The sequence below is a fragment of the Neophocaena asiaeorientalis genome, unplaced genomic scaffold (genome assembly GCF_003031525.2).
Source record: "Neophocaena asiaeorientalis asiaeorientalis breed wild unplaced genomic scaffold, Neophocaena_asiaeorientalis_V1.1 scaffold9, whole genome shotgun sequence".
In the NCBI taxonomy this organism is placed as follows: domain Eukaryota; kingdom Metazoa; phylum Chordata; class Mammalia; order Artiodactyla; family Phocoenidae; genus Neophocaena; species Neophocaena asiaeorientalis.
The window spans coordinates 2800159-2815929 of record NW_020171825.1 but is presented as its reverse complement, the minus strand read 5'-3'; the positions used below and the strand labels follow the sequence as shown (position 1 = coordinate 2815929).

Here is a 15771-nt window from a genome sequence, read left to right as displayed (position 1 = left end):
GGGGAGGCGGGGCGGCGGGGTGGGGTGTGGGGTGTGGGGCGGGCCCCGGGGCTCCCTTCGCCCCTTTCCCGCTTTATCCCTCTGGGCGCCTCCCCCGGCCTTCCAACTGTGGTCTCACCCTGCCCAGCGCTGTGGTCCCCCAAACCCTGGTTGCTCCCTGACCCGTCACCCCTGCTTCTCTCCTGCCCCTCACTCTTCACACACTGTCTGCCCCTCGCTTCCCCATCCCTTCCTATTGAAATGTGCCTTGCCTTCTCGCCTTCTTTCCACCTGTTTACATTTAGTCCTCTTTCTCGTTCTGGTTCCTAATATCAGAAGCCGGATTTCCCTCCCCCCTCCGCCCCCAGTTTTGTGAAGTTGCCGTTAGGATTTCTTTCTAAGCAGCTTGCACCGTTAGTTTGCCCATCCTTCGGATACATTTTCTTTGATCTCTAGAGATTTGTGGTCTCATAAATGGGATGTTCTGGGACTTCCGTTGTCTAACTGGGCCAACGCCATATATTTAAGCGTTTAATTTCACTAAATCTAGCCTGAATCTCTCTCTTTTTTTTTTTTAACAACCTCTGGCTCCTGACCTCCAAAATGTGGAGCTGTAGATAAAGTTTCAAGAGACAGTATTTCAAATGTCTCTGCAAGTTCATTTACCAGGTAGCTGTAAGGCACACTTGGTTCTGCAGAAGACTGTTGTTATACTAAGCCCTGAGATGCGATTTGAGACACTTCAGGGGAAGGGCAGAAATTTTCCAGTTCCTGTAAAGTGCGTTATCAGACCCTATCCTCAAAGTTGATTATATATGGAGTTCTTTGCAACCACGTGACTGAAGATTTTTTATAAGAGTCAGTGAAGGATGTTCAGCCAGATATTCTTACGGATCAAAAATTTATTTGGTGCATAGGTAATGAAATTGGGGGGCAAATCCTCTTCTAGATTCACGAGTTTTTATAGTTATTTTTAAAATCACAACATCATTCTTTAAATAGATGGAGGGTCTGCTGCTTATACTTAGTGGTTTTATGACCTGTGAAGTAAATACACTGGAAGTTCAGTTCTGAATGAAAAGCACTTTAAACAACTATTAACTTTATCCTAATGACTTTCAATTCATTTCTTATACACATTCAGGGTAAAAGTTCAAACTGCAAATAGTTTGGGTGTTTTTTTGGCTTCGCAGCGCGGCTTGTGGGATCTTAGTTCCCCAGCCAGGGATTGAACCCTGGCCATGGCAGTGAAAGTGCTGAGCCCTAACCACTGGACTGCCGGGGAGTTCCCTGCAAATAGTTTTTTTATGCCATTCCCCAAAGGTAACCACTTTTAAGTGTCTTGTGAATCTCCCTTGCAAATATCCTTATAGGCGTATATGTATACGTTGATTTTTTTTTTTACATGAATGGGCTTATAGTACGCGTCCTGTTGTACAGACTTGGAATTTTCACTCAGTATATTTCACATTGCCACATAAGAGGGTTTTTTTTTAAAGCAGCAATGGATGCTCAACCAACCACCTATGAATGGATGTTGAGGTTTCCATTGCCCTCGTAAAAATAATTCTGTACATTGGAGTACATGTATATTATCTTTTCAGACTTTAACAGGTTTATTTGTAGAATATTTAAAAGTTGTATTTGTCCTTACCTTAGAAGTGATGTGCATTTTTAGTTGCATCAGCTTGCACTGCTATCAGAGGGATGTGATGAGCCTATAAAAACATTTTAATGCTTTCTGCTAACTCTAGAGGTAATTTTTCACCAAAATAAGTTCTTAATCCCAACCCATAATAGAAATTTCCATGTGTTACAAAGCAGAACAGCATTGTAATTAGTAAGCTAGTTTAATTCTCCCTCTTCCCTCCAGTTGCTTAAGTCTCTATTGTCAAGCCTAGTGGGGAATCTCTCTTCTATTGAACTAAATACCAATGTCTGGTTTAGCTTGAATTCCGGTTGGTGCCTGTTGAAAATCTTTTATCACTCCCATCAATTTGGGGATGGTTAGCAGCATTCAGCACATTTTCTCATAAAGAACAATTGAAAATAAGTACTGTTATTCTTAGTCTTTTTATTCTGAGTGAAAACATTAAGTTACTATATTTTTACTTTCATTGTATATCCTGGGACTGTATTAATATGTAAACTAAGTACTATAATATAGAATTTTCTTAATTTGACAGAAAAAAAGGTAAATGTTTGAGGGGAAGCTCCCTAGCACCATGTAATATAGTACTAATCTGGCCTGTAAATAGAGCTTCTTAGGAAAGCAAAATATTTGAAAAAGAAATGGCCGCACATAACAATACCTTAATACCACATTTTTCCCTTTTTTGCCGTACGAAATGAGCCCTTTATAAGTGATCAAACTAAATAAAATTGAGCATTACAGTCTGATATAGCAAATACAGAATTTTTTCTGAAGTAAAGGATTGGCAAGGGCTCAGTAAATATCTTTGTAATTTACTCAGTCAAAATAAAAATACTTAGTTGACACATAAATACCAAACTGTTGACTAAGGTGACTTGTTTTATATTCAAATATGAAATCAAGTACAGTAAAAGACTTATTGTTATATATTGTTGAAATCATTGAATGGCTTCAAAACTTTAAAAAGTCATAAAACTTTTTCCATTGTATAAACCATTTGGTAGGCTTTATATTTTATTTCTATTAAATCTTAAAGGATTTTTCTCTTTAACTTTACAAAAAAAAAATGGGGCGCCCCTGGTGGCTCAGTGGTTGAGAGTCGGCCTGCCGATGCAGGGGACACGGGTTCGTGCCCCGGTCCGGGAAGATCCCACATGCCGCAGAGCGGCTGGGCCTGTGAGCCATGGCTGCTGAGCCTGCGCGTCCGGAGCCTGTGCTCCGCAACGGGAGAGGCCACAACAGTGAGAGGCCCGCGTACCGCAAAAAAAAAAAAAAAAAAAATTTTCTGGTATTTGAAGAAATGATTTAAATGCCCGTAAGTCTCAAAAATTTAATAATTAACATGAATACGTTGATAATTGACAGGTATTCCAGAGTTGAATGTCCATGGCATTCATGACGAGACATTTCTATATGACATAAGCTTGAGTAATCACTAATCATATGCATGGATTTTATATTCCCAGTTTTTTCCATTGACTTGTTCCTCATTGATTGTAGTACAGCACTTCATTAGTGAGATTTGAATTGCAAGAGGTCAATGTATTGAAAATTTTACCTGATTTTTGAGGAACCAGGGTGTTTCCTAGGTAAAAGTTGTTTGTCCCATCTTTACATTTCCATATACATGGAGGCTTGCCATAAATATTTATGGAATGAGTGAGATGAGTGCATTTTGGCATTTTTCCTTTCTGGGGCTGGGGGATGAACTGTGCTTTCCATTGTGGGATTGTGTATGGTGGTATCAAACGGAATGAACTTCTATGTGCAATAACACTGGTAGCATTCATTGAACCTGCCTGGGCTAGAGCTAGGAATATTCTTAGAAAAATTCTTTGCATTTGCTGTACTCTAATGTGCCAGGTGCTGGGAATACCATGAGGAAGAGACACCATCTCTGTCTTTGTGGAGCTCAGTCTATTTAGGCTAAGAGAAAGTTGTTCTTTTGACTTAATGGCTGTGTTCTTTTTGCCAGACTTTATCCTTGACTAGTGTCGTGGTGTAAATGTAATACTAGATCTGGATTGCCATGCTGGAACATATCAAATGGGGAGAACCCTCTCTCAGGAGTCAGATGTCATACTAAACTCTCCTTCCATTGACTTTTAATTTGTTGTGGAATAGAGTTTACTATTTGACTTACTTTTTATAACAAGTTTTCTGAGACTGGTATCTTAGTGAAGAGTTTTTTTATCCCCAAAACTTGATTTAGACCACTGGAAATTTAAGTGTTAAACATATATAGCATCTACAGGGCATTAGGGGCGAAGCTAGTACAAGGAATAAAAAGACATTTTTATTATACTGTAAGAGACTTTGTTTAAATGAAAAAAACTGCTGGTTTTTGAGTTGCTTTGATAAAGATTAAGTGAAAAATCTCAAGGTACATCCATTTTTGCAATCATCTTGTAGGTATCTTTACATAAATTATTATTTCTGGGTAAGTAAATTCAGACCATCTTCTCAGCTGTGAAAACTTTTTGTCACAGTTTTCAGCATTATTATGTTCCTGTGTGCTTATGTACTAGAGGGGAACTTGAGGTCATCAGAAGATTTTGAATTGTCCTTTCCCCAAAATGTGTTCTTCCTCAGATTCAGATATGTTTGAGAAGTTTGAAAACTGTATAGCACTGCCTAAATAGAACTGGTTGTTTAGTGGAGTCAGGCCCCAGAGGTGAAACCCAGCGGGAGCATTCAGTGTCAGGGAGATTTTGGGTACAGCTGGCCTCGGAAGAACAGAATTCTTTCTTCTATTTATTGTCTGTGACCTTGAGCAAGTCATTTAACTTCTGAGCCTTTATTTTCTTATCTGTCAGTATCCCAGGGATGCCACAGAGCACTAGGTAAATGGGAGATAGGGGTTCTGAGAAGCACAGTTGTCCCTTCCTTGTCCTCATCACCTCTGTCTAGAGGGAAACTAGGTAGATATAGAGGATGGTAGCAGAGGAGACAAGCTCTTTGAATTTAGACAGCTGAGAAATTAACATGTTATCTACATTATTAACCTTCAAGTGGATAGATGAGAATAGGATATTTACTAAGAGGCTTCTTGGAAAACAATTCCAAGTGTACTTAAAATAATGATTACTTTTCCACCTTAAAAGACTGACATTAGAAATTGTATGCATGCACATGAATCTACACTTGAGTTTACTTTTGTAGACATCATATACTTTGGGCTTATTTTTGTATCCGCCCTATCTACCTTTTAATTGCCGTCAATTTTTTTTTTACTATTAAACAATTTGCTCTCATTTTACGTTATTATTGGAGAAGGAAAGAAGTGTCCTGAGTCACAAAACCTAGATGTCTAGATTTATTGAAATGATATTAAGTTTCCTGGCCAACTTTCTCCTGACAATATTCATTTGTTTACGTATATAATATGGTTTCGGTATAATCTTTGCTTGAAAGAAAATGTAGCATAAAGAAGTTGAATATTTGCCCTTTCTCTGACTTGCTTCATCTTAGGGTATTTCTCTGGTGGTTGTTAAATAGTAACTTGAACCAATTCTACATCATTTGGTCTAAAAAATGTTGACAAGATAAGCAGTTTCCATGATGTAAGAGGATATTGAGTGAGCACTTCACAGCATGGTAGCTCAACGCTGGTCAAGTTTTTGGTTCTCTTAGGCCTTGAGTTTTGTTAATCACAGAGGAGCCTAAGGTAAGAAAATGTGCACATACATTAGAAAAATCTAGTTAAGAGACAAAGGTGGAAAGGAACTTGATAAGTACCTTCTTCAGCATCGTCTTTCCTGACTTGTCTGAAGTATGTTCTTTTCACAGGAGAAAACTTTCACACCATACCTAGGTTGTTTGACTCCTCATGCATGGATCTTTCCTGCTCTTCCTTTCAGTTCTATTAATGGTGTACTCAGGACATTTTCTAACATGATATTCTAACCTTTACTGTTTTTCTTTTTCATGTAGGAAACCTATGAGAATATCCCAGGCCAGTCGAAGATCACATTCCTTTTACAAGCTATCAGAAATACAACAGCTGCTGAGGAGGTACTACTTCAATTCTTTGAATGTAACTTTCTTACAAACAGTCGGGTATTAGATAGTCGTCAGAGTGGGTAATGAGAACTGCTGTTTACTGCATACCAGAACTCTGAACTTAATTCTTTGCTAAAAGCTACTTTGGAGTTACAATTTTTTTGAAATACTCTGTATTAAAAATGAGAATTTCTTTTTTTCCATATAAGATGATTACATAAAAATTATTAAATGTAAGTTATTTTTTTGGTAGCTATAAAAATTTTTCTTCCTTGGAACAATTCATTCTAGAGGAGGAAATTGAATTCATTCAGTGTTTTAATGTATTGCCAAATGAAAAAATACTTTTTGTCTTTAAAACTTTTATGCTTATAGCTATTTCTGGGTGGTGAAGAAAACGTGCTACAGATGTGTAAGGACAAAGACACACTTTGTTAGAATCCTTTAAAAATGATGGTTTTCAGCAAATTACTGTACTAAATTCAAATTTATAGTCTGTTACTGCTTCTCTGCATTTAGCTGCTTTTTCTCAAAAGTAATATCCTTGTATATAGTTAATTGAAAATCCTCTCTTATGGAAAAGGCATCAAAATACCCAAGTGTAGAAAACTTACTCCACCTACGAAACATTGCATTAGAATTTGTAAAGTGAGACTTCATTGCTAACAGTCACACTATATGTAAAATGCTTATATTAACATATGATGGAAATGAAGTCACACTAAATCCTATATAATGTTACACCTGCCTTCTTTTAGTCAGTTTAAACTGGCAATTTAGTGTTTTCTGATAACACCTAGAAAACACTATAATAAAGTGCCCTAGTTTTTTTTTAAAACAGGTGACAAAAGGCACTTCTTCACCTTTGTAACATACTGTTTTTCTTTAATTCAAAATAAATGTCAAATATGAGGATAAAAATAGAAGTAACTTAAATCTCTAAAATAGTTGGCTATTTTAATTCTTGAAGATTGATGCAGGTTAGCTGCAAAACAAGTTTTAAAGCCAAGAATATTGTGAAAATTATTGAATTTTATTTCTAAAAGCCTGTTTTGAACCCTATTTAGATCCTGCTTTGACTTAGGAATTAGATGATTATGAACTAGCCTCAGCATCTTCATGATTCAGTGTATGTGTGAGAAGAATTGCACCAATCTTAACCACTGTTTAACCTCTCTGAATCCTTTGTAAAGCATAAATTAAAATTTTTAGAAAGTTTGCTATCAGCCAGAAGTGATTCAAATAAGATTTCTCAGTGAGAAGTAAATGGAGGGGAAAAAATGGCAAATTTTATTTGTATGGTTTAATTCTTTTTGTTGTTGTTGGTCATAGTCTCAAAGTAATTATAGTGATAATGAGTACCCGCAGTCCAGAAAAAAAGAACATGAAAAATCGGGTTTAATATTTTCAATGGTTTATTGACTTTTTATGATAAAATTTTAGAATGGCATTTGTCTCAGCTTTTCTTTTGATACTCTGAATGAATATTATACAGAAAGTGCCAAATTGAAATACATTTTACAAATCTGAAAATGGGATAAGAATATACACATTGATATTAGGGCTTTTTAGATATGGGGAACTTGTGATGTTTGTTTGCATGGATGAAGTATAAAGATAAATGGATTTTTTAAATTAATTTATTTTTGGCTGAGTTGGGTCTTCGTTGCTGTGCACGGGCTTTCTCTAGTTGTGGCGAGCGGGAGCTACTCTTCGTTGTGGTCCGTGGGCTTATTGCAGTGGCTTCTCTTGTTGTGGAGCACAGGCTCTAGGTACACGGACTTCAGTAGTTGTGGCTCACAGGCTCAGTAGTTGTGGCACACGGGCTTCGTTGGTCCGCGGCATGTGGGATCTTCCTGGACCAGGGCTCGAACACGTGTCCCCTGCATTGGCAGGAGTCTTAACCACTGCACCACCAGGGAAGTCCCAGATAAATGGATTTGATAGCGCTTTATCTAAGAGGCTAATGAAAGGGCGAAGATACAGTAAGATTGGCCAGGCTGGGAGCATAAGATTAAGTAGGAAAGGTACTTTATTCGCTAGAATGAGAGCCAGATAGGGAAGTAAGAAAAGAGCATTTTATAGGGTTTGTGATTTATATTAAGATTTGTTTTTCTCCAAAGAAAATATTTAAAATAAGAATTAAAGACAGGTTTATCATTGCTGAGATATGTGTTCCTATTCAAGATCTAATATGTTCAAGGCTTTTCCTCAGCTATAAACAAACAGCTTTTGTGTGGCATTTTCTGTACAGTAGACTGATGTGATTAGAAAGATTTTTATGTATTTTACCTATTATTTGTTTTAAAACTCTAACAAAATGCTTTTGAAATGAATTGTAAAACTAGAATAGTAAAGTACATCGATGGCAGAGTGAATGTAGCTTGTTGGAAATTTTTTCTCCAGTAAGACACCAAGTTATTAACAGTGTTACCTATTTATAGGCTAGACAAATGGCTGCCGTTCTCCTAAGACGTCTTTTGTCCTCTGCATTTGATGAAGTCTATCCAACTCTCCCCACTGATGTTCAGACTGCCATCAAGAGTGAGCTACTAATGATTATTCAAATGGAAACACAGTCTAGCATGAGGAAAAAAATTTGTGATATTGCTGCAGAGCTGGCCAGGAATTTGATAGGTATGTGTGCAAATACGTTTATCATTATGTTATTGAAGAAAATGAGTACATATATCTTTTTTTTTTTTTTTTTTTTGCGGTATGCGGGCCTCTCACTGTTGTGGCCTCTCCCGTTGCGGAGCACAGGCTCCGGACGCGCAGGCTCAGCGGCCATGGCTCACGGGCCCAGCCGCTCCGCGGCATGTGGGATCTTCCCAGACCGGGGCACAAACCCGTGTCCCCTGCATTGACAGGCGGACTCCCAACCACCGCGCCACCAGGGAAGCCCTCCAGGTGGTTTTTTGCTGTTCAAGTTGTGTTTATGAATTAAGCACATATGCTTATTATACTACTATAGTTCATTATTAAATACCCAGAAATATTTTTAGAGGATAAGCTAAATGAAAACACCTAAAAATGCATTTTATCTGCAGCCAGACTCTTTTTGGTCTCACTAAAAACATTAATGATATAATTGGATATGCTGTGTTATTTTTTTTGACAGATTCATACATGTGATTTTAAACTTGGTTCATTTAGGCGGCATTTTTTAAGGTTGAAAAGAGTACCTCACTGAGATAAGGCTAACTGGGAGAATTTTGCTAGTTGTGCTTAGTAAATTATGACACGACTTTTTAATCTCCACTACTAGTAATGCAGATGTTCAATTCAACTTACTGATACAACAAATTCTTAAAAACTAATAGGAAACGTTACGTTTTTATATATTAAGTAAGTTCTAAACCCACAGAAACTTGAATTTTTTTTAACTAGGGAAGTTCTATTTTCAAGTTTTTTAAGTGTGCAGATAGGAATTTTTCTAGATTACATCATTTCTAACTCAAAATCACTTAATAATGGAAGCATTTCCAGAATGTTTCAAAGTGCTCTCTCCATAAATGTTTTTGTCAGCACGCTACTCACTTCAGAAGTTCAGCAAGTGGGGGCGAAATTTTTTTTTTTTTTAATGCGTAGCTCATCTGTATTTTCTATAACTCTGAAGTTCTTTGTGACAATAAAACCAGTGAGTCTCTTAACTGGTACAGTAGATTTTTGTGGTGTTCATTTTTATCACAAAGTATCACAAAAGTCTGTATTTTAAAATCTTGTTAAAACATAAACACATTGATAACATCCTCTAGTGCTTAAAACTGCACAGCGCGAGCACAGCTCTGGGATTCCCATTCCCATCCTCCAGTTTGCAAGTAATAAATATTTTGGTTTTAAGACTTGTTACCAAATATTGGCTTTGCCTGCTTTTTAAACTCTTTAATAACAAATAGTACGTATGAAAGATTCAACCAGTCCAGTAGTCAAAGTGTGCTTCCTTTTCTCCAGATCCCACTCCTGAGAAATAACCACTGCTGATAGTCTGTGCTTATGTAACCCAGATGCACACAATTGCTTTTACTAGATTATAATGCCAGTTTATGGTGGAAGGACTTGATTTTATTGGAATTTTTGTAAAAACATAGAACGGGTGACATTTTCTACAGCCACATATTTTGAATGAGCCTTACGAAATGAAAGGATTCACTCTTGATATTTTGAAGTTTTGATTTACACAGGTTATGCCTGGATTTCTTTCCTTTTAGATGAGGATGGCAACAACCAATGGCCTGAAGGTCTGAAGTTCCTTTTCGATTCAGTCAGCTCTCAAAATGTGGGACTGCGGGAAGCTGCCCTTCATATTTTCTGGTATACACATTGATCTAATTTGGGGGGGAAATTTAATGTTATGAGTGCCCAAAGCACATTTTAATTGATTATTTTAGTCTAGCTTAACTTTTTAGCCTTAAATAATGCCTTTAGATAAGCTTTGTATTTGTGTTGGAAGCAAAATTGAAAAGAACAAAGCTTTTCATTTTCCATTATGATCCTTTTTTGTATACGGGGATTCTCTGCAATTTTATTTCTTTCCTTTGTCTTTTCTGATTCTGAAAAAATTTCTGGGACGGTTTCTTCCTTAGGAGATTGACACAGTACCAGCTGTAGCTTTTAGAAAGCCACTTTAATAATGGCATCTGGAAGAAGAGAAAGAAAATGCTGGTGAATCCCCACTGTCTTCTGGGTCTTCTATGACCAAGCTTTAGAAAAACATATTTTAATAACCTCATTTATAAGTAAATGATCTAAGTTTAGAATTAAATGATTAACTGCATTTTTAAAAGTTTGGCCTACTGTACAGTTCTGCATTTAAAATATACAGTTGAATTTATAACTTATCAAGATCATATACATTTTTTTAGAGATCTACCTTAAGACTAGATATTACACCATTTTCTATTTTAGTTGTCAAGTGTATCTTTATATCAGTAGTCCAAATTGGAGAATTAAGTAAAAGTATTTAGTTTAATTATTTACCACATTTAAAATAGAGCAGAACTTGGACTGCCTGGATCACCAAGGCTGAGAGTTGATTGTGAGCATGGTCATTACAGTTACCACCTGAACCCTTGTGCTTGCTCTTGTCCCATCCTGCACTTCAGGTCAGCTTCCCCCTGAGACAGAGTGATAAGGATAAAGCAGAGAGCTGGGATGGGTGTGCACCTGGGTCGCTTCTACTCCCAGTCCGATTGATTTCACTGTGTTTGTTTTCTGTTCACCTGACCCCAAAATAGGATTGCTTGCAAAATGGGTAGATGAAGTCCAGCCTTAAGGATTAATGTAAACTTTTAAGTCAGTTAGACACGTAATTAGATGTATAATGTAGTTTTTTTTTTTAATAAATTTATTTTATTTTTGGCTGCGTTTGGTCTTCATTGCTGAGCACGAACTTTCTCTAGTTGTGGCGAGCGGGGGCTACTCTTTGTTGCGGTGCGCGGGCTTCTCATTGCCGTGGCTTCTCTTGTTGCGGAGCATAGGCTCTAGGCAAGCGGGCTTCAGTAGTTGTGGCTCGCAGGCTCTAGAGCACAGGCTCAGTAGTTGTGGCGCACAGGCTTAGTTGCTCCGCGGCATGTGGGATCTTCCCGGACCAGGGCTCGAACCCATGTCCCCTGCACTGGCAGGTGGATTCTTAACCACTGCGCCACCAGGGAAGCCCCTATAATGTGGTTTTTAAAGGATACCTTGGATCATTTTTTCAGGAACTTTCCTGGAATTTTTGGAAATCAACAGCAGCACTATTTAGACGTCATCAAACGGATGTTAGTTCAGTGTATGCAAGATCAGGAACATCCATCGGTAAATAATTTCAATTCCGTTAATATTAATACCTAATTTAATATAGCACCTAACTTGTGAAAGAAATCTATGTGTTTGGAGATCGTCTTTGCTTTTATACTTTAACATATAACTACTAGTTTTACTGATAAAGAAAATTTTCATCTTGAGTAAGAAAACTTGAACTTGCATCTATTAAGAATTTCTCATGTTTGGCATTTTTACTCTCTTCATTTTAGATCAGGACATTATCTGCTAGAGCTACCGCTGCATTTATACTTGCAAACGAACATAATGTTGCCCTTTTCAAACATTTTGCAGACTTGTTACCCGGATTCTTACAGGTAAGAAAACAGTTTAGAATAGGTGATAATTATATCCTTAGTGGTTTTCTGTTGCTTACATTCTCATCAGAGTTCTGTAATGCATTCATTTATTCAATAAATATTTGTTGCCTACTATGTGCCAGCTGGGGATACAGCAGTGAACAAAACACGCAAATCTCTGTCCCCATTGAGTTAATATCTTTTGTCTTTGATAGACCTTTGGTCTCTTAGTTTCAGATTTTTTCTATAAGGCAAATGATATGAGCAATTTATGTTTATTATTGAATATGTAATCACATAGGTTATTTCCATTAGAACAACGAAATAACCTATGAAATGTAATGCCCAGTTTTACATAAGGAGAAACTAAGGAGGAGAGGGTAAGAAACTTGCCCAAGGTCTCAGTGTTGGTAAGTGGTGAAATCATGCACAATTGAAACCCCAATTGGACTGCAGTCCTTACTGTTAAATACAGGGCTTGTAACAGTTTGTCTTATAAAGTAAGTAGTTTATGGTTAGTTGACATTATTGGATTCCATTATTTTAAGGACATCTGCCTCAATCAGAAAGTGAAGTAAGCTTGGGTGAGTTAGAGTAGTTATGCTCAACCTAGTCAGCCCTCAAACCCCCTTTATAACAAGTATTTTATAACTTTCCATAGTCTTTCTTAAAATGAAATGCATAGTAACAATTCATGTACACATACAAGTTTTTAAAATATCAATGTATGGCCTTAAGTGGATACAAAGAAAAAAATAGAAAGTAATGTCTAATAAAATGGCATGCTTTTCCACATATAAATGCTAGGGCCTGACCGCAACAAAGACATAGTAGACTGGGTGATTTCTAAGTGATCTATACAAATGCAGTAGCAAAAAATGTGGACTGATACAGAGGTATCATCGGCGGTTCGAACATCATGATTTCTGTTACTGTTGGTGATTTGAACTGGTGATTTCCAGAAATGGTGAAGTTCTGGACAAAACAAAATATGTATTCCTTCTCAATTTATACAGTATTTACATTTTTCGGGGGGTGGGGACATCATGGTACATTAAAACCAGGCAAAAAATAATTTGTGAGTTAGGTTCTAGGTTCAGATCATTATAAATGAGTTTTTCATTTATGTAAGTGTCTGGCATAGTCATGCAAGATGCATGATAAGAAAGTCAGTTGAGTTCTTCGTAAGCATTTGTGTCACAGCTGTAGGACATATAGTACCCCTGGCCTTTGCATTTCCTCAATCTGTGACAACCAAGAAGCACCTCCTGAGAGGAATAGTGCCCCTGCTGAGGACCAGGTTAGAGAGGATTTAGGGGAGCTAAAACTAAAGGTTCATATGTGATAGAGTTATTACCAGAACTTAGTAGAAACTTTTTTCCCCGTGCTAGTAAGCTGAAAAGATAGTTTAGGTCAATGACAAAACATTAACTGATGAAACATTCTATTGTTTTAGTAGTTGATTATCTACAAGTCTTTTTTTTAAATTTTATTTATTTTTGGCTGCCTTGGGTCTTCGTTGCTGCATGCGGGCTTTCTCTAGTTGCAGCGAGCAGGGGCTACTCTTCGTTGTGGTGTGTGGGCTTCTCATTGTGGTGGCTTCTCTTGTTGCAGAGCACGGGCTCTAGGCACACAGGCTCAGTAGTTGTGGCTCACGGGCTTAGTTACTTTGCGGCATGTGGGATCATCCCAGACCAGGGCTCAAACCCACGTCCCTTGCATTGGCAGGTGGATTCTTAACCACTGCGCCACCAGGGAAGTCCCTTATCTACAAGTCTTGAGTTACACACTATTTAAGTCTAATTTCAGATTTTTCTTCCTCTGAATTTAGAATAAGGTAAAATGTTAGCCAGAACTTTTAGGAGTTGTGACTCTGAAATAAGCAAAGGTAGATACAAAATGCATACTTAAATTCCACAGTGACCAAACTTGACATCAAAGAGAAATAAATCGGGTGATATTGGACACTTTAAATGTATCATAGAATCTAGTATTTACTATATGTGTGGGTATTGGAAGGACAGAGAAAAAGGGATTCCTTCTGGTCATGAAAAAATTCTTTGCCAGTCTTAAGTGTTGTGGTTATTATAGTTGCACTGGTTTTAATTTTTACTTAGGTTTAAATCTTTATGTGTTTCTAGTTAACATTAGGCAAAAGGAAAATATATATGTGGTTGTAGGTAGAATATCTGCATAATGTTGATTGCTAAGTTATTACTCAGTGAAAAAGAATACTAGTATTTCTTTGTTGTCTGCCTCTTGATGTTCTGGCCAATGAGGCATCATAAAGTGACTCTTGAACACAGACCTTATTTATTTCACCTTTTCTAGGCTGTAAATGACTCATGCTACCAGAATGATGATTCGGTCCTAAAATCCCTTGTTGAGATTGCGGACACTGTTCCAAAGTATTTACGTCCTCATTTGGAAGCAACTTTACAGCTAAGTCTGAAGGTAAATTAAATACTTAGGTAAATGTTCCGTTTCTTATTTTCCGTGAATAAACTACTAAATGTATACAAGTATGTCTTTTTTTGTAGTTGTGTGGAGACACCAGCCTCAATAATATGCAACGCCAGCTTGCCCTTGAAGTAATTGTGACCCTCTCTGAGACTGCAGCTGCTATGTTAAGAAAACATACCAATATTGTTGCACAGACTAGTAAGTCAAAAGTCTTTAAGTAGTTGGTGTTACGGTGGCAAAATGGTTGGATAAGTTTGCTGAGAGTTGTGCAAGTCTACAGATTCTGTTGGTAGAAGGAATGTCCTTTCAAACTCGGGTGATTCTGGGGAAATGCACTTGTACATTCTTAACTGCATGGACCCAACATGATGGCCGTGCTACAGCACCCTGAAACCTCAGAATAGCAGGCATGACTTATAATACCTGGAAGTAGATCGAAAGATGTACAGGACCTCTATGGGGAAAATTGGATGACGCATTGAAAGACTAATAGCAGAAGCAAATATTAGTCCTCCTCAAATTAACCTAAAAATTCAATACAATTTTAGCCAGAATCCCAATAGAGTTGGTCATGATAAGATTGATTCTAAAATTTGTGTGGAAGAACATAGGGCCTGGAGTAGCCAAGACAATTTTGATGAATAAAGTACAGATCTTGCCTGTCAGCTATGACGATTTAGAGTTTGTTGATGGTGCAGGTAATAGATGAGTTGGATAGAACGAAAGGGTCCAGGAGCAGATCCACTCACATGGAGACAGAATGGACTTAAAAAGGTAATTCATCAAAGGTCGTTGGCACAACTGGTTATTTCTATGGGAAAAACATATCCCAACTTCAAATATTTTATGAAACCCAGTTCTCGGTTGATTAAACGTGAAATAATAGATCCATTTTATAAGTAAAGCTTTTAATAGTAGAAAGTGATTTTTTTTTTAAGACTGAGTCAGAAACCATAGATGCAAACATTACTAAATTTGTACTAAAACAATTTTTTGACCATCCAAATACCTCATGAGTGAAATTAAAAGATAAGCCACAGACTGAGAGAAAGTAGTTCTTTGCACACACATCAACAAAGTTTTGGTGTCCAGAAAATAGAAGCTGGGAACTTACTGGATTCCATTATTTTAAGGACATCTGCCCCAATCAGAAAGTGAAGTAAGCTTGGGTGAGTTAGAGTAGTTATGCTCAACCTAGTCAGCCCTCAAACCCCCTTTATAACAAGTATTTTATAACTTTCCATAGTCTTTCTTAAAATGAAATGCATAGTAACAGTTCGCAGTAGAGGAATCTGAAATAGCTATTAAACACTGCTCAGTCTCCATAAATACAGATGTAATTAACTGTCAAATACCAACTGTCAGAAAGTTTGACAATATCAAGTGTTGATGAAGGGTGTGGAGCAGAGAGAACTAACAGGAGCATTTCACACCTTGCACAATATACAGACAGGCCTCCTTTGACCTTCCCATAGGAATCAAGTCTGTGCCGCCACTATGGAGAGCAGTTCAGTGGGTTTTAGTAATATTAAAGATACTTGTAACAATTTCATGCCCTGAACTCACACT

The 15771-nt window shown here is 37.3% G+C and overlaps 1 protein-coding gene across 1 annotated transcript in view; it reads left to right on the top strand.

Annotated features, from left to right (window-relative positions):
• Positions 1–5570: 5570 nt before the first annotated feature.
• Positions 5571–15771, top strand: part of IPO5 (importin 5) — a 33789-nt gene continuing 23588 nt past the window's right edge. The window contains exons 1-7 of the mRNA XM_024739974.1: positions 5571–5647; positions 8080–8272; positions 9847–9949; positions 11338–11434; positions 11653–11757; positions 14071–14193; positions 14280–14400. Of these exons, the coding sequence (XP_024595742.1) occupies positions 8089–8272; positions 9847–9949; positions 11338–11434; positions 11653–11757; positions 14071–14193; positions 14280–14400 (733 nt within the window). The 5' untranslated portion in view covers positions 5571–5647; positions 8080–8088. The remainder of the gene's footprint in view (positions 5648–8079; positions 8273–9846; positions 9950–11337; positions 11435–11652; positions 11758–14070; positions 14194–14279; positions 14401–15771) is intronic.